This window comes from Dendroctonus ponderosae, unplaced genomic scaffold (assembly GCF_020466585.1).
Source record: "Dendroctonus ponderosae isolate FM_Combo_2020 unplaced genomic scaffold, Dpon_F_20191213v2 Dpon_F_20191213_3, whole genome shotgun sequence".
Lineage (NCBI taxonomy): Eukaryota > Metazoa > Arthropoda > Insecta > Coleoptera > Curculionidae > Dendroctonus > Dendroctonus ponderosae.
Genome location: NW_026018508.1, coordinates 16,979,715 through 17,006,639, shown reverse-complemented (window position 1 = coordinate 17,006,639; position 26,925 = coordinate 16,979,715). Strand labels below are relative to the sequence as shown.

General features: G+C 38.3%; 4 protein-coding genes across 12 annotated transcripts in view; 1 reads left to right on the top strand and 3 right to left on the bottom strand.

Moving 5' to 3' along the window:
* The window catches only part of LOC109539853 (high affinity cGMP-specific 3',5'-cyclic phosphodiesterase 9A), a 53,362-nt gene extending 41,311 nt beyond the window's left edge, over nt 1-12,051 (bottom strand). For 3 of the 5 annotated variants that reach the window (XM_019907899.2, XM_019907903.2, XM_048664739.1), the window contains exon 1: nt 11,642-12,051. The gene's annotated coding sequence lies outside the window, so the exon portion shown is untranslated. Of the gene's footprint in view, nt 1-3,126; nt 3,147-11,641 lie in introns of those variants that run through there. The other 2 variants (XM_048664742.1, XM_048664738.1) reach the window with 2 other exon arrangements.
* A 1,124-nt stretch (nt 12,052-13,175) lies between these two features.
* Nucleotides 13,176-15,845, bottom strand: LOC109539875 (DNA-directed RNA polymerase II subunit Rpb4). 3 transcript variants are annotated; one of them, XM_019907941.2, is made up of 3 exons: nt 15,684-15,845; nt 13,536-13,716; nt 13,176-13,410 (listed from the first exon to the last, which is right to left on the bottom strand). In XM_019907941.2, exons 1-3 carry the CDS (start codon nt 15,742-15,744, stop codon nt 13,236-13,238), a joined length of 417 nt encoding a protein of 138 aa, XP_019763500.1. In that variant the 5' UTR covers nt 15,745-15,845; the 3' UTR covers nt 13,176-13,235. The 3 variants fall into 3 exon arrangements, with proteins under 3 accessions (XP_019763500.1, XP_019763498.1, XP_019763499.1); XM_019907939.2 differs by lacking the exons at nt 13,176-13,410; nt 13,536-13,716 and adding exons at nt 13,734-14,332; nt 14,759-15,632; XM_019907940.2 differs by lacking the exons at nt 13,176-13,410; nt 13,536-13,716 and adding exons at nt 15,014-15,196; nt 15,244-15,632.
* Nucleotides 15,846-17,505: 1,660 nt separating this feature from the next.
* LOC109539824 (cuticle protein 7) lies at nt 17,506-18,365 on the top strand. Its single transcript, XM_019907834.2, has 2 exons — nt 17,506-17,660; nt 17,713-18,365. Exons 1-2 carry the CDS (start codon nt 17,652-17,654, stop codon nt 18,286-18,288), a joined length of 585 nt encoding a protein of 194 aa, XP_019763393.2. The 5' UTR covers nt 17,506-17,651; the 3' UTR covers nt 18,289-18,365.
* Nucleotides 18,366-21,218: 2,853 nt separating this feature from the next.
* LOC109539870 (fibroin heavy chain) lies at nt 21,219-26,240 on the bottom strand. Of its 3 annotated transcripts, none has more exons than XM_019907931.2 (16): nt 26,121-26,240; nt 25,486-25,527; nt 25,401-25,424; nt 25,098-25,343; nt 24,461-24,616; nt 23,981-24,397; nt 23,739-23,936; nt 23,461-23,682; nt 23,183-23,407; nt 22,998-23,120; nt 22,772-22,936; nt 22,598-22,678; nt 22,378-22,542; nt 22,163-22,315; nt 21,453-21,929; nt 21,219-21,387 (listed from the first exon to the last, which is right to left on the bottom strand). In XM_019907931.2, the coding sequence occupies exons 1-16, from the start codon at nt 26,170-26,172 to the stop codon at nt 21,317-21,319; spliced, it is 2,817 nt and encodes a 938-aa protein (XP_019763490.2). In that variant the 5' UTR covers nt 26,173-26,240; the 3' UTR covers nt 21,219-21,316. The 3 variants fall into 3 exon arrangements, with proteins under 3 accessions (XP_019763490.2, XP_019763489.1, XP_019763491.1); XM_019907930.2 differs by lacking the exon at nt 26,121-26,240 and adding an exon at nt 25,718-25,917; XM_019907932.2 differs by lacking the exon at nt 26,121-26,240 and adding an exon at nt 25,718-25,912 and having other exon boundaries at nt 23,739-23,918.
* Between the last annotated feature and the right edge of the window lie 685 nt (nt 26,241-26,925).

The window sequence follows — 26,925 nt, the reverse complement described above, 5'->3', positions numbered from 1 at the left end:
CGTTTTGTTTAAATTTTGGTTTTTTCCATTTACTTTGTGGATTAGACTCTTCGCTTCATACACACTTTCATGAGTATGAAGTTGAAGGTTTGATTTCTGGATGCAAACATTTTTTTTGCTTTCACCCATCCAAAACGTTGAAAAAATGTTCCTCCATGAAAGCCCATCTTGAAAGATCCCTACCGCTCTTAGGAAGCATTCTTAGATAAGAAGATTCAGGCCAAATCGACATCGAATCATCCCTAGAATTCGGGTCGCCCTTTGTACAGATTAGTCTAGATTCGTACAATTGACAAGTGATTATTGGAATAAACCTTGGAGAAACAAGGCCGATAATTAAATTAGGAGCGAAACGGTTGGATGGGGCTGATTTGCATGGCCGTTAATGACCACAAGTGACACAGTTCGGGCGTCGCATAACGTTTCCCCCATAAATTCCCATGATTCGATAATGGCCTCCAACTGCAATTATAGTCAGTCGTTAGGCGCCCATCGCATTTCCTAGAAAACGAGTCAAAATTGCCCGATTTCCATATCGATTCTTGGCGACCGCCATGGTGGCCGCACCATAATTAGTATTCAAATCTCCATCCTGGTAATTAGGCACGTACATTTTAACCTATATCAACCCTAGGAAGAGTGGACCATTAGTTCAGCATGGGATCTATTTAATTTCGCCATTCAATGTCCAAATTTTGGGGCGACGTGTTTCGGCTTGCATAGAAACTTACAAATTTATCGTTCGCGCGACACGTTTTGAACGCTAATTGCTTATTATGCCGATTTACATCGGGGACAATGAGTTCAGTGGAATTTGCACAACACGGGAACAACACATACCATTAACAATGTGAGACGGCACAGAGATGCGCCAATTGTCCAGCACATTCTAGAAGCAATAGCAGTTTGGATCAGTAACAATCTCCCTTTTGAAACACTTCAAAAAACTCAATAAAATATTCCCATTTTAGGCAAAATGCAAACAATTAGTATTATGAGACCGTTGTCGATGGGAATTTGGTCCTGACTTTTCGCATGGTTTGCATCTTCAGAGGCTTGTTTGCCGCCGAAGTTCAGTTTGATAAAACTGAAACTGGCGGAAACTCTTCGCGATCATTTAACAGAAGATTCGAATTTGCAAAAGTTTATAAATGTCTTATATCGAGAATCTTTGATCGCTTATAGCGTTAAAACCCTGAAAAATGCAAGCAATGCAGGCGGCAGCAGAATTTTCCAGAAGCCAACAAAAATACGTCTGAAACGGACTAAAGTTCTCAAACAAACTGAATGTGGTTCGTCTTTCCGTCTTCCTTAGCAATTTCCTTTGACCAAACCGCTCATGCTCAAAAACAGTTTGATTTTCAATATTTTCCGATTACGATTACCATCAAGCCAGTGAAATTTCATTGCGGAAATAACATTTTCGCACTCATCTAGGGAATGCTGAACATATGCGGGAAAATCGCAAACAACCCAATAAAACATTTTCTAGGGAAAATAAAAGGCATTCTATATACAGAATTTTTCCTGTGGGACATTCGCAAGTAAATAAATTCATTGCCATATCTAATTTATTATTTAGTTGCAAATATGAAATTTTTCAACAACAATTTCGTGTTTTTTACGTTAACTTCAAATAACCCTGTTTAATATGGTTAAGCATATTTCAAAATCAATTATCCAAACATTGTCTCCACTTAGGCGATCCAAATGGTGGAACTTTCAAGGCATTAACAACAAAATACAGCGTCATTAGCACGAGTTTTTAATGTGTTTCATAAATCAAAGTTGCTTATTTAGTGTGAGGCCGAAGAATGGCACTCGAAGTCGTTAAACGTATACGATTCCAGCATATAAACAGCCAATCATTTTCGTACTTATTTGGAACTCGAGAAAAAAATGATTTTCTTGCCAATTTAAGGCAACTGCGTGTTGCGCACTTTGAATACACTTAGATTGTTAAATGCGGTTTAACTTTTACGGCGGATCAATTTTTTTTCAGAAAGGTGCGGATGAAGCTAACAAAAATGTATGGATGCCGAAACCAGAAAATTAGTCAATCACAATCGAAACACACTGTGACGAAAAATTAAAATTATAATCAGTGCACAGACTGGAAAGCTTGTGAAGAAATTGTCGCCCAGCAGAAAAAATCGCGTTCAAAAGAGAGTAAATATCAAGGCAACTGCAATTAATGACAAAGCACGTCAGAAAACTGAAAAAACAAGGAAATATTTTGCAAACAGCACCGTAATTAAATGAGATGGTACATGGTACTGTTAAAAGATTCGCTAAATGCCCACTAAGAATAAAACCTTGTTCAAAAGCAAAATACACCAAGAGTAAAGAAAATAAGTAAACGACGCAAATCAAATAGGAAGTCAGAGATTAATCCATAAAATAATTGAAAATGGGACCAGCATGTTCACAAAACGCGCTCACAAATAGGAGCTGACGGTTAAAATGGCAGAGAAAAAATGTTTTTCAAAAATCACTATTTTTATTCAAATAACGCAAAATTATGAAAGTGAACAAATTTGAAGACACGGCAATACTGAAAAATATGAAGCTTCGAAACGAATAAGAAGAGAAAGAAACACAACATCTCACACATCACACAAGATCTGATCAAAAATAGAAACTACTGTAACTCACAGGCCAAATGAGACTGAGTGCACATTCAAAACACTCACAACCAAATTAAAAGATAAAATCTATTGCAGAAATAAACAATTTGCAGAAAACGCCATAAGTGAAGAAGGAAAAATTAAAAAACACAAACCACTATGAAACGAAGAGTCGAATTTATGAAATGAAAATGAAACAACAATTTCGAGTAAACACACTTATGCATGGAAATTAACACAAAACCGTCGAGATAATACGCAAATAAAAAATCCGCAACAAATAGAAGAAACTGTTTGAGATTTGAGAAGATAAATATCAAGATGTTTTAATCTCAGGCACTCCAGAACCAGTTTCGAGTCTACTGGGCAAAGAAACATCCAGACTTTGCTGAAAAAATTGCGAATAAAACCGGAACCAGACCAGATAATTGTTATGTATTTCTTGTTGGTAATTGCATCCAGTAGCCCCAACGGACCAAAAGAGCCCCTACCCAATTACCTGTGGCCAGTAAAGGCAAACTTCATTAATTGCTTACTGTACATTTTCCAACCAAGCTATACATCTGGTCGGAACTTGCATTTGCATATCGATAATGGCCGGATTATTTCACAACCACCACTGATAGGCAACAACAAACAGTTTGGATATTACGAGCATCGGAGAGCTTGGTAATAGTGATACTTCATCATGTAATACGATAATATAATCGAGGAGTGCTTAATTGCTCAAATAATCACTATCTAACCTGATTATTTCCAACAATCAATCACCTTGGGCAGGATGTTGTACTATCAGGGTCTGATTACTGATGAACGAACTAGATCAGTGTTCACATTCATGTTCTAATTAGTTATGAATGAACAGTTGCATTTATGGAGGAGTTGAGGAAACTTCTACTGAACCTTGACTGTGTTGGCCATGTTGATGGGTCCAATTTCTCAGGCTGAGCATCAGCAGAAGAAGTTGTGTAAACTTGGGGCTTTCGCGGTCAGAGAGCGAAGTAACAATTTTTTGTAATTTGTCAAATGCACAAAGCAATTTTTGATAAATCTTCCAAAACTTCATTTAAAACTTTGCTCATTATGTCAATGTTTCTTCATAAATTCTTTTGTTCATTTCTCAGAAGCCAAATGAGCAAGAAGGCTCATTTTTACATCATTCCAGAGAGAACTAAATGGTCTTTTTAGAAAGTGAACCATCGATAAGGAAATATTGGCAGTTTTCTCAAACAAGTCGTGATTTCAAGAAGCTTTCGATTTGCGTGTTTTTTTTTCAGTTGCAAAATTGACTCAAACATGACGCTGCTTTTTACCTTACTAAGTTTCTCAAGCCCCATTTGAGCCACATAATTCGTTTTGGCATCGTTGGATAGAGAATTAAGAATTCGATTCAGTCATAACAACATGAGGGAGGAAATTCGAGTAGTTTTCATCCAGAAAGCGAAATTTGAATATCAGGCACTTAGGTGCGAGATTATGCCAAAATTTCATGTTTTCCGTCCCGTTTGTGCTCATTACTCGGAAGTAAAATGAGAAAGAAGGCTTATTTTTACATCATTCCAGAGAGAACTAAATGACATTTTTAGAAAGTGAACCATCGATAAGGAAATGTTGGCAGTTTTCTCAAAAAAGTCGTGATTTCAAGCTGCTTTTTACGAAGTTTCTCAAGCCCCATTTGAGCCACATAATTCGTTTTGGTACCGTTGGATAGAGAAATGAAAATTTGACTTAGTAATAACAACATGAGTGAGGAAATTCGAGTAGTTTTCATCCGGAAAGCGAAATTTAAATATCAGACACTTAGGTGCGAGATTGTGCCAAAATTTCATGTTTTTCGTACCGTTTTTGCTCATTTCTCGGAAGCAACATGAGCAAGAAGGCTCATTTTTACTTTATTTCAGAGAGCACTAAATGGCCTTGGTAGAAAGTGAAGGAAGTGTTGGCAGTTTTCACACAAAAGTTTTGATTTCAAGAAGTTTTAGATGTGCGTATTTTTTTTGAGTTGCATAATTGACGCAAACATGACGCTGCTTTTTACGAAGTTTCTCAAGCCCCATTTGAGCCACATAATTCGTTTTGGCATAGTTGGATAGAGAATTAAAAATTCGATTCAGTCATAACAACATGAGTGAGTAAATTCGAGTAGTTTTCATCCAGAAAGCGAAATTTGAACATCAGACACTTAGGTGCGAGATTATGCCAAAATTTCATGTTTTCCGTTCCGCTTTTGCTCATTTCTCGGAAGCAAAATGGGCAAGAAGGCTTATGTTTGCATCATTCCACAGAGAACTAAATGGTCTTTTTAGAAAGTCAACTGTCGATAAGAAAATTATGGCAGTTTTCTCAAAAAAGTATAGATTTCAAGAAGTTTTCGATTAGCGTGTTTTTTTTTGAGATACAAAATTGATTCAAACATGACGCTGCTTTTTTTGAAGTTTCTCAAGAACCATTTGAGCCACAGAATTCGTTTTGGCATCGTTGAATAGAGACTTGAAAACTCGATTCGGTCATAAGAACATGAGTGAGGAAAGTCGAGTTGTTTTGACCCAAAAAACGAGACCCTTAGGTGCAAGATTAAGCCAAAATTTCATGTTTTTCGTACCGTTTTTGCTCATTTCTCGGAAGCAACATGAGCAAGAAGGCTCATTTTTACTGTATTAGAGAGAACTAAAGGGCCTTGGTAGAAAGTGAAGAAAATGTTGGCAGTTTTCACACAAAAGTCTTGATTTCAAGAAGTTTTAAATGTGCGTGTTTTTTTTTGAGTTGCATAATTGACGCAAACATGATGCTGCTTAAACAAGACTATTGAAAAACCGAAATATGCAGCAAATTACCCATAAAATACGAATAAAACAATATAAAGACAGTTTTCAACCATTTGAACACTTCAACAGTGTCTGAATCAATTGCTTCTAGTTAAAGGCAGCAGGTTCAAACGCAGTAATTTCCATGTCTTAACAAGATTGTTAGCTGCTTATCAGCAGGAATAATCCCTGCATTCGGTAGCGTAAACAATACTTTGATAATGCGCAGCTTTTAAACACAATCATTTGGGAAGTCATTAAGATAATTATTATATCGCCGCAAGTATCCAGGCATTCCACAATTTCCTTATCGCTGAAACGGATCACTAGCAAATACATTTTTTCCGTTTTATTGTAGTCCTACTGAGTTCCCACTTGATGTGGATTGAGTCGACAATCATAAAGTACTTAACTGAATAACTACCGGAGTTTACAGCAGGATTAAAGTCTTGCTGGAACTAAGTCGAGGTAATGTTTCACTTTGCTTTGGACCGCCAATAGTCCAGATTTAGGTCCGCTTGACTTGATTCAATAACTAGTTGAGGATCATATTGCATRCAGCTGTTAGCTTATTRATAATTACACCATCMGCTAATAGAGTACTTGGAACGTGAATTGATTGAGAAGCTAATACAAGAAGATTGAACCTAAAGACAAAATGCACCATCCCGTAGCTCGATATCTCKGTATAAAATTGATCAAATTTAATTCAATTTGGGCCAATTTGTCCGAGCTCGTAACGCGTTTATTAAACATAACAAACCCAACGAGAACTAAAGAGATTAATTTAATTTGAGGCCCGACTCTAACGGCACTAAACCTATAATTTGTAATGCTCGTCCTATATAATCTATAACTATGATGATTTTGTTGTTTGCCACCACTGGGATATTGGGTTTGATGTGCCGAAACGCGCAAAATGTCAATCAGAATAATGGGTATTATCGGCTGGTTCTAATCGAGGCAATTTCAGTGTCTTTTTGTCTTTGTGTTAATGCGCGATAAGAACTCAACAATTCACAGGATGAGAGGTGGTTTTAAGCGAGTTACTTTGAACGACAATCCCAGAAAGAGCTGTTGAAAGAAGGAACTTAGCGCCTGATAATACCAAGCAGTTTAACTATTAAAAAGATGTTTGCCAAAGATTCACATTGGGAAATAACATATTCTCGGAAATGCTCAGAAAGTGGGATATATTTATTTCCACTTTAAGAACGGATAATTTTCTGATTTCTGATCTAATTGATTTTTTCAAAAGACAATAAAATTCTCTTTTGTGGTCTTGTTTCCTTTTTGCCAAAAATGTCAGGCTTAGACCAACGATTCAAAAATATCGTCAARTTTTTCTTAATAAATCACCATCCGTTTGAGCTGAAGAACTCTGTTCGGTACCAACAGATRGAAAATTAAAATRCAAATGCTTYTAMATACACAGTAATCAAAATTTTACAACCGTCTTTTCCCTCCCGTTTCTTAAGCGAAAACTAAAATTTTTCAGTGTTTTATTGCTCTGTACCTATCGAACATCTACTCATAAARAAATGATTAAATTMAATTAAGTAAATCTGWTTWAAAAGTAGATCCACGTTTTTATTCACATCTCATTAAGCATTTCAGCTGCAAAGCTCGTTTTTTCACTAGATAGTGCATWGAATAGGCGAAGTTTTTCTTTCGTGGATCTGACCAAAGCGAATGCAATGTTTTCACGGGCATTTTTACAAAATACGCTCATTTTATAACAGAAAACTTTATAATACCCCGCAAAGTTTTCGAACTATTTTTCAAAAATCGGAAAAGTCCAAAATTAGTCAATCGCGCAACAGTAGCTCTGCGCTTTTGCCCATTTCTCAATAATCGTTTCAGCTACGAAGCTCAGTTTTTCATCTCTGGGTAGAGAATGGAATAGCGAATATTTTCATATAAAACGCTAGTTTGAAAATTTCTGTGGCACCGTTTCAAGGGAAGATCAAAAATGATTTCAATCCGCGGTTCTGACCAAACCAAAAAAAATTCGGTGGGATTTTTTACAAAATGCGTTCATTTCATAACATTCATTTTTCGGAAAGTGTTTGGCTGAAGCTGACATCCATATTTTTCCAAAAAGTTCAAAATTAGCGTAACAGTCCTTATCGCGTAACGCCTATATCTCAATAATCGTTTCACCTACGAAGCTCAAATTTCAATCACTGGATAAAGCATTGAACAACGAATCCTTTAATATAAAATAATTTCAAATTACTCTAGTTTCCTCCTATCGAGCAAAATTCCAAAATAAAATTATTCTCCGTAGGTTGTGAAAAGCAAGAAAACACTTAGAGTGTAAATTTGTTTGCTTTTGTCCCAATCCTCAGGAAACATTTTACTTTCGAATTTGGCTTGTTGTATGGAAACTGGAAAAATATCCAAATTCATATTTTATACCAAAAAATTCGTATTTGAACGCTCCATCCAGAGGTTAAAACCCAAATCTGGTAGCTACAATGATTTTTGAGATATAGACAAAAATGCGTAGCAACTTTTGACGCGATAGCCTAAATCTGGACTTGGAGGGTCAATAAAAATATTTAAAAAAATCTCTATGACTTTGAAATGTGTATTTATTCGATTGCTCACCCAAAAAGCGGAAGAATGGTCAATAATTACATGAAAAGTGCTGATTTTTTTACAATTTGTAGGTAATTCGATGAATAGGAGGAAACTAACCAGCTTTTTGAAAATCTCACGAAGCTACTGAAATTGTCTTCAGAGCAGGCTGAATCAAACGCAAAAACCTGATCTGAAACAACATATACAGCATCAAATCTGCGCAAATTGCCTTTGTTTGGTATTGACTGATATCGGATCTTTTTCAACCCAGCAAAGATAATTCTTCTCGTTGCCTTCAATCACTTCTGCACTTTTTTGGCGCGTGATCTATTCATATTTACTGTATTTTTGTTTCAACGTTACATCGATGTTGTAGGAGACCATTTGAAAAGCCATGGACGCTGAGGTCAAACTCTCATTGTTGTTTAATTCCATTGATATCTTCTGCCGCTATATTTAAACCAACAAATATCATAATATTAATTTTATCAGTAACTTTCGACTCGGATCGTAAATCATTTTAATAACACTTTTTAATATCATACATTTCCTAAGACTGGTAGTTATACTTTAATAATGACGCAGATTGTTTATAATATTTTCTAGATGTCAAGGTCTCGTGTATTTGTTGGGATGCTCGTTTAGTTCACATTATGTAAATGTAACTAAATGGTTACAAAGGATTCCCATTTTTTAAGTGCAAAAAGCTTGATGCCCCTTTTTTTGTTTTTAAACTAAGTAGGTATTTGAATAGATATGTTTGTTTTCAGGAAAATCGCCCATAAAGCATTTTTAATTTGCTTAATAACGTCAAGCAAAAGATTCTCTAAGCAATTTCGACTGCAACATCGTTTCTTCCAGGGGCCTTTTATTAACGTTGCCCATGTGACATTGTTAAATTTAATTCCGGACTACCTGGCAAGGGATTTTTAATTTAATTTAGACTATATTGTGGGCGTCGGTGTTTTTATGAGTTTTCTCCCCGCATTTCCAGTTTAAAAGATCCTTTAGCGAATGCTTAGCGGTTAGATTAGGGATTAGGCATTAGTCACACTTTGCCTAGACATATTTGCTGCAAAGTTTGAAAAACTGCTATTTTTATATGCAGTAGATTTGCATTTCATTTGCATGCCAATTCTTGTTATTGGGCTTTGCTGCTGCTTGGAATTGCAAATTATTTGCCTATGGTTATCAACCGTAGTTCTGTTCCAGTTCAAGCCGTTTCTAAGTGTTTTCCGAATGCCTCTAACACCAAAGTAAACGATTAGAACAAATTAAAATAAAATCTTCTAGTTGATAGGACAGTCCTAGTTAGATTAAACACATTTTTCTTTGGACTGTAAACAATAGTTTTGTTGGGTAATAGATTTAAGCCAGCGGTGATAATTTCATAGTAAACACATGGAGAGAATCTATAATTTGTTGATATAAATAAATGCAATTTAGTGGGGATTTTTGATGGTTGCTACTGAAAAATTTCAACGTTTTGCACTTTGAGTCCATTCAGGATATGCAAATCTATTTTAATAAATACCCGGCATTTTCTCAATATGCAAATGGGTCGTTAAGTGTGACGAGCAAGGAACACATGGAAAGGAAATTTCCATTTTCAAACTGTTTCGCATCAACTGATATGATAGATTGGAGAAAATTGTGAGATATTATGGAAACACATTCAACGACCTTATTTACACGAAATTATCTTCAAGTCGTTTACCTAGTTTCGTTAATGGCAAAGCTGATAACGCCACACGAGGGAAGTAGCTAGTAAAATTTCCAATTCATATGATGAACATCTTCCAATCTCATAATGGTTTGTTTGCTCTAATTTTTCAGACTTTATTAGAACTATAACAGCTGTTTATACTAACGAATGTTCATTGTGGTTTCGAACTGTTTCCGGGCTTAAAACCGTAGAATAGTCGTCCTAACGGACGTTTATTCGCTCGCTTTTGCTGCAAGTATTCTTTAAAAGGCGAAGCCTCAAAGCTGGAAAGGGCTAAAAATGCAGAATTTTAGTCTGCACTTCTTCAATCCCCCATTCAAAATGCCAATTTTTCATTTCAATCTTCATTCTCTGATTTTCTTCCAAAAAGATTCAGTTTTGGTCTGGTTTGGATTTAGAAGTTTTTTTGATGTTTTGTTTGTATTGTGTTAAGAATTCAAAAATATATTTTTAATTGAAAAAAAACTATTATTCTTCCGAAGTTGTGACAAAATAAAAAAAATATATACTCTATACATTTTCAAAATGCTTACTTCAGGACACAAACGCGTACAAATACCCAAGCCTTACGTTGGACTTGCCACAAATTGTAAAATAAACGATCATTACTTTCTAGGTGTTTTTGGCTTTTGCTCTTCTTGTGAGAAGTCGGATAAATACACATTTTTCTCTATATCAACAAACCAGCTTCCAGCATGTTCCAGAAAAGCCAATTTTCAAAGTTAAAAATCAAACCAGAAAAGAGCAATAAATGAACATTTTTAAACCGCTCACAGTATAAGGAGTCCCGACAGATTGCTGTTGCATTCTTGAAACATTTACTCGAAAACAATCAGCAGGCCTTAGCAACCTTATAAGCATTGATTTTGAGATAAAAACGAAAATTGGATTTTATAATTCATCGATTCGTTAATTAGTATATCCACTTGCGACTTCCGTGTTGCGTTGAATAGAAAGAAAAACGCTTGAAATAAAAAAAATTAAAACAAATGCGTAAAATTTTCAATTCAGTTCACTTGAAATAATCCTTATAATTCCTGCGCCTTCAATACACAAAAGCACTAACCTGGAGTGAAAGGCAGCTGAACAATTGAAGAGGGGCACACAATATAAATTCAAATCATCAGTGAGTGACAAGAAAAAAACATTTTATTTGAAAATCAACAGAAAACTAGAGGCTGTAGGTACGAGGAAAAATAAATGATAGTTACATACAGGGGTGTCCAGTGCAGTCCAAGCACATGATCAAACGGCCACTGAGACATCCTTTGGCTCAAATTAAAACCATATGACCTGCCATTGATCGGCCAAGTTCTTCAACAAAAATTGTTTTTTAAGGAATTGAATGAAATTCACTGTGAATTTGTGCCTCTGTAAGACCCGTGTTTTAATGAAGCAACCGAGTTTGTCCAACACAAGTGTTGGTTTATCCGCCTTGGACAAGTGGTGAATTCTTGATACAAAAACTTTTTACTTGGCAGCTGGAATCAACTGAGCTTTTTTGAGTTGATGCACTAATCATTTTTGAACATTTTTGGGCTCGTTGTAAAATCTTGTAGCATTCAGTTTTTGCGCAAAAAAATATTTCTGCTTTCCTCCAAACTGGAGTCTTACATAGGAACAAATTCACAGCGAGATGTTTCAAAAAACAAAATTTTCTGAAGAATTTTGACCAATCAATAGCAGAAGCCAGACAGTTTTTCTTAATAAAAATAGATCGTCGTCTTTTGACCCAAAGAATAGCGCAGTTTTGATCATCTGCTTACGGGACACAAAAACAGAAGTCTAGTCATGATAATAAAAATCAACAGTAAACAACTACAGACTTGCTGACTCCTTTAACCGGAATCAAATGTTGCAGTTTAAAAATAAATCAAAACTTTTCCGATGCCACTTACCCAATAGCTAGAAGCTGATTCCTTCGAATAGATCCAATGTAAATTCCTCCTCGTCTTTAGAAATGTCGGCAGCAAGAGCGCGATTTGAACGAAATTTTCAACCGACTTAAATCAGCTGGTTTGGAACCATTTCGTCGAATGATCACCCAAAAAAAACACTGTTTTCCTAGGACTTAGCGCTGTTTGAAACAGCAAGCGAAATGTTCCCAACGGCGCGTCGAAATGTACCAAACAAATAAACATGCGACTCGATTAGATCGATAGATTTTCATTCATGATAAAAAATACTTTGGGTTCAATTTTTGCAATTTAAAATCGGCAAATCTGCGTAGATTTTGTGATTCGTGCGAAACGCGAACGTCCGTCCTCGCTACAAAGACGCGCTAAACACACTGGATTTGTAGCGTGTGGCGCCGACGTCAAGACGCGTCCATTCGGTTCGATTCGTCGCGCGATCGGCGTCGGAATCTCGCAAAAATCAGTAACACTATCATTATTTTCAATCAAAACAGCGAAAAAATTAACAAAAATCTTCAGTGCTTTCACTGGCAAAATGATACGAGCAGCGGCCGCCAACTCACCGCAATAATTTTTCAAAAATGGAAATCAGAACTTTTCAGATATCTGCTTCCAACGACCAAAGGTTGCTGAGCTCACAACATTTCCATTAAGATGCAAAGATACAAAAAATATTCCAAACTTCTTGCGGCTCAAGACCAAAATTCTTTCGGCTACCAATTCAATTGATTAAAATAAAGCATACCGAGACATACAGTAGACATAGAGTAAGAACAGAGGACTATAATGGAAAGATCAGAACTTTGCCAGCCTCTCAAGTCGAAAATCAACCACCCTATACATTAAAAATTTCCACTTTTCGGGCTTCTAGATCGAAGCTATTATCATAAACGGATCAAACACTTTGCCTGTTTCTCCGCACACTGATCCTTCAACAGAGCACGAGACGTATAAATACGTATCGGTCCAGATTTGATTCCGATGTTCAATGAAAACATTATTCCTATCTATAATTATCGGGGGGACTAAATTTAAATCGCCACAACCGCTTTTGGCAGAGTAAACATTTATCAAAGCGCTCTTGAGGTGTTGGTTTGCCAGGAAAAATCGTAATTATCCCCCTTGAGAGCAAAGGATATTACTGAAAATTTTTAACTGTATATGTAATTTTATTCCCCGGACAGGCGACAAAATCGTGCTACATGTTCCAGTTCGCATAATAACCGAACTGTTGCTGTTCAAAGCCACCGGTATCGATCCAACCCACTTATGTATATTCGTTTTTACAACAGTTTAAGCATGCTGATGTTATCAAACAGAATACTAATCGTGTTGTGCCTTTGAATTATTTACCGGCTTACCACAAACTCGAAGGGCAAAAATAGTTCATTTTGCTTCCCGAAAAAGCGGCCACATTTCTGCTTAAAACTAGATAAACACAGGAAAGGGCTTGTAATGATGGTGAACAGGACAGGTGGTATTCGGTTCCGGATGAACAGCAACAGAAAACCCCCCATCTGAGACTGATTTATATTAAAACAAATTTTCTTAAACTGGTATGGATTTGAGCAACTTTTCAATATTGAATACTTCTCTTGGTTTGAATATCGTCCAACACTGATTGAAGCTCGTCTTCCTCAAAACGGCCCTCCAGGGACGGAATCAGCGATTTTGCTTCTTCGGCCGTCTCCGGACACAAGTTTGCGATCGCAGCCAGTTCAAACTTGTGCAGTTTCTTCTGGTTCAGTAAACTGAAAGCAAACAATAAGCTGCTAGAAATCGCAATTCAAGCGGCATCGAATAGATAAATACAGCATTTATCGGCGAAAATGCAAATTTGGTAAACTAAGTAAAAACTCCCCAAGGATGAACTTACTTCCGCACTGAGGATATGGTCTCTTTGTTCTTGAACTTGCGAAATCTGTCCGTGTAGGTGAGAGTTTTCATAAACACATCGGAAAATTCCTGCTCGTCTTCCGCAGACTCATTCTGAGCCTTCCGGTGCTCCAACAGCATGTGAACTTCGGAAATTAAAAGCGTCTCGGCATTTTCAAATTCTTAAAAGAAAGGCAAAGCAGGATGATGGCTTTATCAAAAAACTAACTATAAAATGTGAAATATTTACAGATTCCTATTTAGCATATATTAGGCACTAAAAATCACTTTTTGCTCATCTAAGCAACGCCCTATAATTTACATGCAATGATACATAAAAACAAGTCGATTGAATAAACTTATTTGTTAATATAGCCTTCGGACACCAGAAAATCGTACAACTTTCGCGTTTTATTTACGTCGATTTTCAACAGGCTTCGAGCGCGTTGCAATTTCACATGACCCGACTTGGTATTTTCCGCAATTAAAATGTCTCTTAGTCCCACGTAACTTTCAGGAACCAACCTCACATTGGAGCACATTTCTTTCTCTTTTTCAGACAACTTATCATAACCGGGCAATCCAATAATATCCAGTGGAGTAACAAAAGACTTTTTTCGCGACCATTTCGGGATTTCCGCCACTCCCGAGGATGCCTTTATACTTCTCCAATTATAGTGGGGCTTTGACCGAAAGACTTTCAGTTGTTTCTTGTGCTCCTGGCGGATTTGCTCTAAGTGTAGGTACATTCTTCCTTCTGCCAATGTGGTGATTCCTTTCTTTCTTAAACTTATCAGTCTAGAAAAGAAATATTTGGGTGGTATTTTCTGATAGCAACTGTTATCTCATAGGCATACATAAAGAGGAACTTGGTAAGCTGAAGATTATTAAGGCGATTTATTTCGACTGCCTGCTGGGGGGATACTTGAGTACCTTTTCCTCCTCAGTTGGAAGCAACAGCCACTTTTTAGGGCCGCTCATGAAAAGTCCAATGTGAAATATGAAAGTGTAGGTGAGGAGCGTCAACAAGGGCAATTTTCTGCGAAATTTCTCCCTTTTGCTGGACATTGCCGTTATTTGACTTTAACACATTGAACCGAACAATAGTAGTGACACTGTTTGGTGGCAACTATACATGGTGAACTTTTTGCATCTGCAATCGCTACCCCATTTTTCAGCTTATAAGTTCTCTTTAGTACACAAAGACCCTTGCCTTTTACGTACCTTTGAATGTGGATTTTCAGTTCGCCAGTCCTGTGCATTCCCTCCATTAACATCTCAAACTTAGTTGGTTCGCACAAGTGCATGAACCTCATGAATTTTTCGTAGACTGGCTTTGTGATTGTTTGGTCGTACCTGTGCAGCCAGGCGATGGTTTTCCTCAGCAGCAGCAAGCCATGCTTTGCGATAACTTCTTTTCTTCGTTGCCTCTCCCGCAGCCTGTTGTTGTAGCTCTGTGTGATTGCATACTGCAAGTTTGTCAAGATATCATAGTACGGATCCTCCGGATCTATTGGCTCAAGCGAGGCTGGTAGATCTTCGGCGTTTTTGTCGTATTCGTTTTCAAAGTCCCCCCTAGGCGCGTTGTAGCCGGCCAAAGACTGGTAGCCGATAGTATTGCAAGCGTAACGAGGAGGCTCTTCGGAGTCGGTTAACTGGAATCTATATGGAATTGCCACTTCTGGAATGACTAGTTCTTTCTTACACACTGGCAGGTTTTTATTGGCATTGCCATCCAAGTAAAAGTACTCATAATGCTCCTTGATTTCTTCGATAGTTCTGTTCGGAAAGTCTGAAGCTACCAGCCTCCAATTGCCGTAAAACAGCAAGGACTCGAGTAACTTCAGCTCCTCCTCAGCAGTCCAGTCGGAGTTTTCGAACAGTAGGAAGTTGGTGCTGAAAATCCGGTACTCGTGGTCGTTTTGATGGTTGCCAAATTCGGCCCCATTGGCAAAGCAGTCCAGGCAGATATTGATTTTACACTTTTCACAGACTATATACCGCAAAACGAGTTCATTGAAACAGTTTGAACAACAGCCCAACACCACGCTTTTATTCGAAACGGTCGCAATCGTGGTGGGCAGTTGGGGACGAGAGTCTAAAAGATTTAGAAATCTGTTACCGCAAAGAAGCTTATTTGAGGTTATACCTTTAGGAAACTGCAAATCTGCGGCATCCTCTTCGGTCAGATCTGTATTGGTATTTGCCATATTTATAGAGAAATGTGGAAATGATGAACGGCAAACTAATTTAACCTCTGCAAGCTACTGCAAGTAAACAAGTTTCTGACTGAGGGATTGTCAATTGTCAAAGAAATGAGCTGACAGCGTTGCCTGTTTAAAAGGACGTTGCCAAATCATATAGTACTCTATAAACCAAAAAATAATTTTCACTTTAAAAATTTGTTTTATTTTTAATTGTTAGTTTAGCAATTTTTTATTTTTTCTTTCATTCAGATGGTAAATTTGAAAATATCTTTTGCTTTTCAAGTCAAAAAATCTTGGTTTTTTTCGAAAATTTTAATAAATTAAAAAAAAAATTATCACAAAATATATTGGACTTGGAAATTACATTTTAAATGTTGCTAAGCAACATATGTTTTTGTTGATTTTTAAAAGTACGTATACAACTTTATTTACTTTGAATTCTGATTAATTTTTACTCAAAGCTACTAAAACTATCTGAATAATACTGATGGTTTCAACTAAAAAAGCACATATTTTGTTTCTAAACTTTCGCTCTTAGGAACGTTCACTTTGTTCTGTTATTGTACATTATTTCAATTAAAATCGATAGAAATTTGCAAATAATGTTCCCAAACTCTTGTAGTTCAGGAAATTTCACTTTACTCTGTAATTGTAAATTATTTAAAGTTCACTTGTTTATGTGTGTGTAAAGTTCATTTGTCGCATAAAATTGGAAACGGATTAATTAGTTTTCCTAAAATGTCGATTTTCTGCAGTAATTTTCCAAAAAAGTGATAATTATTTCAACTTTTTCGCTCATATTTTCATTCAATGGAAAAAAGAGCATTTTTCAATTTCTAATAAGTCAAGAAGAAAAGACATTTTCAAATATTAACTCGGTGTTAAACCTCAGTAGTTTGGAATACTTGAAGTTTTGCCTAAAAAAAGGCAAATATTTCCATCAAGCCATAATTATTCGCACTTGTTGCTACAAAAGTTCAAAGTTTAAATTGTCTATAACAGACAACTGTGAAATTGAGCAAAACAAAAATTAAAAAATATAAATTTCTGTTCTAATAATAACAGACTTATTGATTGATAATCAAGACAAACTTCGAGCAAAACTTGTCTAAAAGTCAGAACGTCGATGGGCGCCCATAAGTCAAAATAGGTCAAAGCTGGTATAACTGCCAGCGACATACGATCTCGTGATGATGATTTTCGCGGGGTCACAAAACAGTCAATTAATTCTTAGTAGAAAATGCATAAAAAATTTAAAAAAACATTGCAAAAAGTATTTGGTAAAAACAATTATTTTATTCCATACTAAACCGCCATAAATGAACACTGCATGGAATAGTTCAAGATTTGTGTAAATTAACTTAACAAAATTACCTCAATTTTTTAGTTTTCATAAAATCAACACAATGATAACTTGAGCAATTAAACTCCAAGAAGGCCTTCTTGTTAACCAAACCCAAATGAAGAAATTTTGAATCTTATTTTCCATAAAGCCCATTGGGCGCGTAATTTTCAAAGCCCCACTTTTTAAATAGTTTACATGGTAATTATATAATCCCCATAAAATTAAACTATGTATTGCGACTGATGACTTTGATCTAAAAAGCACACCCGTACTTTTACTAATGAATGAATGAAAGTACCAGACATTTGGAGAATTTGGTCTTGCAGCCAAATTAATCGACTGATATGCATAAGTCCAACCTTGACAGTATTTAGATAATCTTGAAAAGGGGTCAGATATTTTGTTACCGATATGTAAGTGTTAGGTAATTTGATTAAATTGGCTTCAAGGCGTAGAGGGAGCGGGCGTGGTGCACTTATGTAGAGATTTTCATATATAAGCGGGAAAAAACGCTCTGGTAGTCACTGTTCAAGTCGAAGTTACCGAACAACCACCACCAAGCAACATGTTCAAAGTAAGTTTTTTTACTAGTTAAAAAGTATGGGGGTTTAATGATAGTTTTTCAGTTCTTTGCCATCGCTGCCCTCATCGCAGTAGCTGCGGCTGCTGACCAGGGAGCTACTTCTTTTGTGTCTTTCAACGACAACCACAACTCAGTTCAACATGTCCTGTCTGCTGGTCCCTCAAAATACGCCATCCCCGCTAAGCCCGTCTACGCTGTCCCTGCCCCAGTAGCCAAAGTAGCCATTCCCGTAGCTAAAATCGCTTCTCCCAGCTACTACAGCGCTCCCGCTCCCGTCTATGCTCCAGCTCCAGTTTACTCCAAAGTCGCTGTCCCCGTTGTAGCCAAGTACGCTCCAGGCCCCAGCTACGCTCAAAAGGAGGAATACGGCCCAGCCCAATACGAGTTCGCTTATGTGGTGGAAGACTCCCACACTGGCGACTACCATTCTCAGCAAGAACACCGCGAAGGAGACAAAGTGGTTGGACAGTACTCGCTTCATGAAGCTGATGGTACTGTACGAGTGGTCAAGTACTCCGATGAAGGACACGGTTTTAACGCAGTAGTGGAAAGGCAAGGCGAACCTGTTGCTGCCCCAGCTTACAAGAAGTTGGTAGCTGTTCCAGTTGCCAAATACTAAGTGTCCCGGCCATGACTGTAGATTACACCAAATTAAGCTAGTATTTATTATTTATTTCAATAAAAGTATCGCAAGTTGTTGAGTGGTAGTTTTTGCTCCTGGTGCGTCTTTGACCATTATTTCCGAACCTTTGAAAAATAGTCTATATATATAATAATAATCTTTATATCCTATAGAAAAAGGCTATCGCCCCAATCGGTCTTTCTGCCCTTGAGTAGTACATATGTGTCTTAGCCTAGCTTATTCTAAAATTAATTCCTATTCCGTACACTGGTATAAACTAAACAGGGATAAAAAAAATTCCTGGCTTACAGAACAAACAGGTCTTGGTCGTTAGTTCAGTTGCGTATGTAGGTGTTCTAGTAAAGTATTTTACCGTATGTTTAGTAAAACCAAGTTCTAAATCATTTTCGTCTCAAAGAAGCGAAGAAGGCGACGAAACAGTCGATATTTTTGTTTCATTTTAAGCTGTTTTTGAGTGGCGCGATCTATAAGCGACAACATTTTTCTTATTATAGATTCAAACACTTTCTATGTATATGCATTTTGGGGAGCTTCTTAGGTTGGAAACAAACCATTGAGCTCAAAAACAAGCATATAAAATTTTGACTGATATTTTTCCAAAATGATTCTAAAAATATAGTATTGATCAAGTTTTTATCAAGAAACGAGAAATATAACGAGTTTAATACAAAAAAAAACGGTGTGCGTCACGGGACGCTAGACAGAAGTGATAACTTCATAAATTAATAGACACCATAAAATATTGAACTTGTTTAACGCATGATGGCAATAATAATTTTATTTTAAAATTTTAATATTCTTGTTAGTCTAATAATTTATAAATGGATCAGGAATAGGTAAAGTTTAATTTAATTTCCTTTTGAATGTAAAATATCTTTTTTATTTGCAACATTTAACATTCTTTAACGAGATGTACGTATTGCTGGGTTTGTGTAAACTCTTCTTCTTGAGTTTCTGTATTTTTCAGTCGTAATTTCTTATTTGCTTTGTATAATCTTTGACGTTCAGCACTAGTGTGTGGTTGATGAAAGCTACTTTGAGTTGATCTATTACTTAATGCTCTTTTTTAGCACGAAATCGTTCAGCGTTCAGCATTACTTTATACTGTTCGCATTGGAGCATGTTTTTGTGACTGCTCTTGTGTATGTTGTTCATGAACGTCTGCTCCAACTTGTATCTGAATAGGACTAAAAAATCAATTAATTTTGGTGATTGGAAGACGTTCTATCTGTTTAAAATTGTCGGTAAAACGAGGAAGAGCTATAGAGCCATGATATACTATATGCAAACATAATGTAAGCCATCGCGCGTATGTTCAAAAAAATTCTAACTGAACTAATCCCAGGCTAAAAAAATTTAACTAAATTGAGAAGATTTAATCATAAAATAATCAAAGGGTATATGAGGGGAAAAATCCATTTTGAAGCGTGGTATACACAATTAATCATAGAAATAATATAGAGAATTGAAAATAAGCCCTAATAAATTCGTTTTACATATTTTGCAACTATAATCTGAAGAGAGATTCGTATCGTCTTAACATCAAGAATGCGTTGCGTGATAGAAAATAAGAAGACGAAACCCATGTTTTCTGAAATAACCGAGGTAAACTCAAATATTTTTTCAATTAAATTGAAAACATATTTATTATATATTATTACGAAACAGTAATGACGTTTATCATTTTATGTTAAATATAAAATATTACAAAATATATATCTAAATATTGATTATTTGTTGTTACAAAATAAAATAACAAATAATACAACATATTATTGCATTAAAAGTTATTAATAATAGTTGTGACACTTTATTTGCACTTAATCTTGAGCGCTTTTCATAAATTGACCCTGCCTTCTTTAGAAAATGTCCGCTCAACATCTGGTTTAACAATTGTCTCCGATAAAAATCACTAAACAACTAGGTAGTAATATTTTACGCGATCAGAACTTTCAATCGTGCAATACAATGCAAATGGACATCATCAATGGGCAGCATCTGAACTACAGGCGGAGAGTAAGACATAGGGATTCGGTACCGGGATTATATCGATACGATTTAATTTAATTTAATCTTTTCTTGATACGAATTTGCGTCCACAATCAATCAGGCGATTTAAAATAGGTCCAACAGTTTTTCAAAAACTTTATTGTAGTGAATCTTAGGCACAATTTTGTTGCCCAACGTCGATGGCTAGTTCTTAAAACAATATTTAACAGTACACGGCAATGTGCAATCTCATTTGCAATGATAAATACCCGGTCGTTTGAAGATGATTTTCAAAAGTTTGTAATACATTTTTCTTCAAATTGAAGGACGATTCGCATTTTTTTGCACTTAAACTGCTTTAGTGTGTATAATTGTGTGTGTACTTTCATTGGAAATTTAACAGAAGGCGAAACTAACAGACATTTAGTACATGACCACCTTTAACCTAGTGTTTGCAGTATCTGCAGCTTCTCTCTTGATAATTTGTTGATTCGTTATTATCAGTGTTATAAAATAAACTGCACTGAACACAATGATATCACACTTAATAATTGATACATCAAAATCACTGTCAGTTTAATAACGCAATGTGTATTCGAAAAGTTTATCAGATCTACAGATGCTCTCGCACTAAGAAAAAAATGTCGAATTCAAAGTGTATATGTGCGGCCCAGGCGCGAATCGGTTCACCCGCCCATAAAAAGTTGTCATTTCAAAAACACACTACATGCTTTAGATCCGATATAATGAAAATTTTTTGTTCATCCAGCAGGTTTTCTGCGTTCACGATCTACAACTTTAACGGACAATAATTTTCTTATTAAAGACCCAAATAATGTATATGCCTGCATATGCATCCCTGAGGAAGCTTCTTAGGTCAAAATCAACCCATTGAATATAAATAAAACGCAAATAAATTAAATTAAAAATATGTATTTATAAGTCAAGTCTTTTCTTTTACAATTCAAAGTAATCACACATTTTCAGCTATTTTGTAAGGACGTAATAAATTAGGTTAATAGCTGTGGGCATAAGATCCGGCTTGGGCTCTGGCGGAGGCTCCGGCCTGGGCGCTTGCAAAACTACCTGCAATAAAAAAATTCATAAATCTCCCATTCATAATTGCTCCCAGGATGTTCTTCATTGCTTACCTGCACTGGCTCCGGAGTACGATCCTGAGCTGGAATACGCAGCACTTCCAGCTTGACTTCCAAACTGTTTGAAACCTGCTCCAGACAATCCTCCACCACCGAACAGCTTTTCCAAAATCCCGCCTGCTTGCGCTCCTCCATAGCTTCCGCCTCCAAAGCTGCACTTTCCGCTGCCACAACCAGGCAATCCAAACTGCGAACTTCCCGAGTACGCTCCAGCGTTCGTTACATCATAAGTGTTACTTCCTTGGTTCAAGAGGACGTGACCAGTCGCAAATCCTGAAGCTCCTGCTCCTGCGTGTGAGGATGAGGGAATTGGTTCTGCGGCAATTACTTCAGTGTCTCCACAGGAAGAACATTGCTCCTTGACTGGAGTGATTTCTGATCCGAATTCTAAAGCCCCGGAGCTACTGGTTGAATGCTGCTGATTAGCAGCGCCATAGTTGTGCCCGCTTGAGGCTCCACTTCCAGAAATTGCTAAAAAACACGCGAATCCATTAAAGGTTTTCAGCCGAAGTAGCGAATATTAGCTACAAATTTCTTGTATCAAACTTGCAAACTAAAAAATCTATTGTGTTCCAAAGTACGGCAATCAGAATCCTCTAAGTAACGAGTATATTAAATGATTTAACGTATGCTAACAAAAACCCTTTAGTTACTGCAATCAACAACTGTAGATTTTATAAATTAAGCCAATTTAGTCACCATACCTTGAGCTTTATTGGTAAATCCACCACTAACTCCTCCAGATAGCCCTTGGCTACCACTAGCGTCCTTAGCAAAAGCAGCGGAACCTCCAAAAGCCCCTTGGGTTCCAAATGGCTTCGCGTCAGCTTCCACCGGCAGTTGTCCAGTTCCTGGTCCTAATTAGGTGACTGAATTGATGAAAAGTCCTCAAAACAGGTCTAGCCGCAAAACAGCTTACCGATCAAAATTCCAGTGTTATCAGCTTCGTTGGAGCTGACAGCATATCCCCCCTTTTGCGCGTTCTTGTAGATGGGGTTTCCCGCAATGGGCGCATTGCTGTACGTTCCGTCCTCATTTTGGAACACCAGACCTCCAGATAGGTGAGCACTGTCGTGGTTCACACCTAAACCGAGCATTTACCAGTCACAAAAACAGGGGAGTTCTTCCACCATCCATACCTTGATACTGTCCCTCTTGATTGTGATCCACGTAAATTACCCCAGATCCTCCAGATCCAGCATGGGCATCGCTTTCGGCACCTGCAGAGGGATTTGCAAGCTCAACTTTTAACTTTTCCCAATTACATGCGTCTAGCATTTTTAGAGTGCAGTTTTACCATTCAATCTGCTTACCGTTTTGTACCGTTCCACAACTGCTGTCCACACAAGGGTACTGACTGGAGAAATTAGGCGCAGCAACCACTAGTGGAGGCTCCACATCTACAGATGGCTTATTCACGTAGTAAGTCCCTGACGATGGCAATTCTGGGTGAATTGAAGGCGCTGATACGGAGCTTTCTAAGATCGAAAAACACTCATTAAGCACACGGTTATACGGTTGGGTCTTGGAGCCTCCAACCCTTTCCACTGCATTTGCTGGGACTTCCAGGCGTGTAGCTGCATGCTGGCCCTACCACTGGGTGCGACGCTGGAATGTTGCTGACTGATCCACTGTAATCTGATGAACTTGACGATCCTGCATCTAAGCGTGGAGGAGAATCAGTTGCAGGAACCCGTGATTTTTTCCGGAAATCCGCGACTTACCGTATGAGCCGGTTGATGAGCCTGATCCAGCAGCAGACAAAACGGGCTGTTTGACGACATTCCCAGACGATCCATATGAAGAACCTCCAGTGGAGCAAGGATTTGGAGAACCAGGGGTGTAACTGCAGGCAGGCTGAGCCCCTGATCCAGAGTAGCCTGATCCTACGACTGGAGCGGGTTTGTAATCGTGGATGCTTCCACTTGGTCCTGGGAATGGACCATTGACTATAACCAAAAAAATTGCAAATTCTCGCCATAAGACAGTAGCTAGAATTTACCTTCAGAAGTTCCTTGAGCACTGGCACTTGCGCTCGCTTGAGAAACTGCTCCTGAGCTGACCTGAGAAACAGGCCTGGACGCTGAGTGAGTAGTGGGGTTGTTGGTAATCGAGCCTGTTCCATCATAGGAACCCCCAACGACACCAGAATCAGCTACGGCTCCAGCTGCAGCAGCAGAATGGCCGCCGGTCAATGATCCAGACCCACTGTAGGCTCCACTGCCTAATCCAACAGACTTTCAGAATTCTGCGCCAGTGGAACACCCTCATTTAGCCTACCTGCAATTGCAGCAGCGCCATGAGCACCAGCTACTGCAGGTTTGCTGTCGTGGATACTGCCAGATGGGCCAGGCAGAACCCCAATAATCCCCGACAATCCAGATCCAGCATTTGGCTGGGGATTTGAGTGGGGGGCAACGCCGCAGTTTGAACTTCCAGAAGAGTATGAGCAGGGGGGAGCTGGAAGCGTGTGTGAAGCTATTCTAAGTACATTTTTTTGCATGTTTTCGAGCTTAACTTACAGAAGCCTGAAGATGTAGAGGAGCCAGAAGTTGCACCTGATCCTGCACCATACGAGGCTCCAGAGGCAGCTCCGGATGAAGCTGCAGCTGCAGCTCCTACTGGCTTGCTGTCGTAGATGCTTCCCGTTGGTCCGGGAAATGAAGAAATCAAGCCAGAAGAAACGTGACCTGATCCCGAATACTCAGAAGATCCAGCCCCTGCCCCTTGATGCTCTGTGACTGGTTTGCTGGTGTAAATGTGCCCTGAATCTCCGGGAAAAGTAGTGGACGTTTGGTGAGAAACAGCAGCGGCTCCAGCAGACGCTTGCTGTCCTGATTGAGCTCCTGCGAGGGCGGGCACTGAAGAAGCGAGCTTATAGTCGTGGATGCTGCCATTTGGGCCTGGGAATGGACCTTTGCAAGTCGCACAGCCTCCCACTGGGTGAAACAATGTACATCAAGAAAAATGGCTCAAAGAGCTTGAGGTTTTGCTAAACATACCGGAGTTCTGGGATCCGTGAACGTAGTTGTTGCTGACTGCGTAGTTGGTTTTTGCCCCACTGGAGTATCCAGTGCTGTACTTGTCGGATCCTATGGATTTGTAGCTACCGGCATCCACTGGTACTGCCGGTTCGCTGATCGAGTTTGTTTCATGTTCTGGATTGAACAAAAAAACTGTATTAGTCAAGCTGAGCTAAAAATTTTATCGTTTACAGCAGGTTGTTGCTAGCTTTACATCAGGTGTAGGTACAGCGCGATATGGGAAATTGCAGTTGAAGCAACATCAGTAACGCCTTAAAATGATTTTGAATTTAAAAAAAACCTTTTTGTATATTGGAGTTTGCCCCTTAAAGGGCCCTCAGGTTTGATCTACTTCACTTTATCAAAAATAATTTTTTGTACTTGAAGCGACACTCTGTGGAAGTTGCTGATGGTTTGCTTCTTAAGTATGACAAACAGGCAAGAATCTTTCGATTCCAACGTGCAACATCAATGCATTCAAAATTTGTTACTAAGCATCCACACCTTGAATAACCAAATAACCACGGAATATCAATTATGTGGGTTGGCCAGTTTGCAGCGGTCCAATCGCCTAAATGCGAAGGTCACCTTAAGCGAAACTTTGCAAATCGGGTACCTGTTCCTAAGCTGCCTGCTGCTGCAGCTCCTGCAGCCGCAGTGGCTCCACTCAGCGATCCGGCACCAGCAGCAGCTCCAGCTTTAGCTTCAGCTACAGCTCCCGCTTGAGCTGCAGATCCAGCACTTGCACCTGCAGATGCATGAGCGGCAGCTCCGGCAGTTAGCGCGTGTTTCAGCTGCTCGATTTGCTGGGGATCCACGTTGCCATCGAACTTGTAGGAGCTTGAGCTGGCCTGACTGAATGCTGCAAAAATCGACTAGTTCCCGACCTGTTTCTAAGGGAGTTTTAACTGTGGCAAACCTGAGGCTGAAGAAGAGGATCCACCTGGAAGAGTAGAAGCAGTTAGTAAAGCCGGTGAGGGGACCAAGAGGAGTTGAGTACTTACTGAAGCTAGCGGTGAGGGGCTGCGGTACGACGTGCGCCTGGCCTGAAACAAGTGGGAAATTCCAAATTTTGCTCTAAATCACGCAACTGAAGAAAATGTTTAATACATGACTGTGCACTTGAACCGTTTTAGAACGCCATTTGCATCGCAAACCAGTTTGATGGAATTATCGCCGCAACTAGCCATTAATGTCTTTTTAGTAGGTAGGTAACGCGTGATGCGCCTCACTTACACAAGATCCCAGTTAGCATCAGCACCAGAAAGGGTTCCAACAATTTCTTTCCCATGGTTCTTTCACTAATTTCAATGGGTATTCCGTTGACCCCCAACGCGAAAATTCACGACCAGACTACTCGAAGACCCTGATATCTAATTTATTTATACGGTCGGCAAATAACAAGTTTCAAGACTGGTCTCATATGGATTTACCAGAGAGTGATGATAATATATGGCAAATCCGTGTGATAAGTACCGCCTATTGTTTATTTACACGAAAATCTGCGTAGGAAGAATTAATATTTATGAGGAAGCAACCTTTAAACCATCAAATTGATTGTGCTTTAAACGAGCAAAAACCCTGGCACTCATGCATCCACTCGCTCCTCCTCAACTATCTACTAACACTAAACACTTACAGGCGTGCACAACCACTACAAGCACCACCAACAATGACACAGGGTGTTTCATGGTAACCGATCCGTATAAACTGGCGCTTCGCAAAATGTTCTTTCAACTGACTGGGTGAACTTGATGTCCCACCTATTTATAACACGTTGTAGAACTGGTCTTGCTGCAAGAGCCTCCTTGGATATTCCAAAGAGGAACCGGACGCAAGGGTTCGGGGAAAAGTGCTCAGATGTAATGAACTAGCCGATGTGGAATGCATCGAAGAAGTTTTGCAAAAAAGCATATTTTTCATTGATTTTTTTAGACTTGGACAAAGTAAAAATTGCTTTTGCCTTGGCAGGCAAATAAAAGCATATTCCTTAAAGGACATCGATATAATTGCGGTTCGATTTGTCATACTTTGCAATAGTGCGAATAACTAATCCACTAGGAAAGGACACAATATATCATTGTCTTCCTACATTATTTCTTAGTACCGGATCTGAGAGTGAAACCGTAGATGGGTTAAGCACGGGTAAATGTATGTTAAATGAGGTGGCAGAGAAAGGTTGTAAAAGAAAAATGTTTTTTCATTCATGCAAAATAATCGTTTGAGCTTAGGCAAAGAGTATGGGCGAAATGTGATTTTTTCCCAGAAAACCTTGCAAACTTGAAGGAGTTCCGGTTCCGAATATTCCAAAATATTCAACCAAAAGGCGCCTCAACTTTACTTTGACTAATTTTCAAGCAGTTCCATTTTTTCCATGCTCGGCGCAATTATGATGAATAGAGATTTCATGAAAATTTTAAGAACTTTTCGGTTTGGGCTGACTT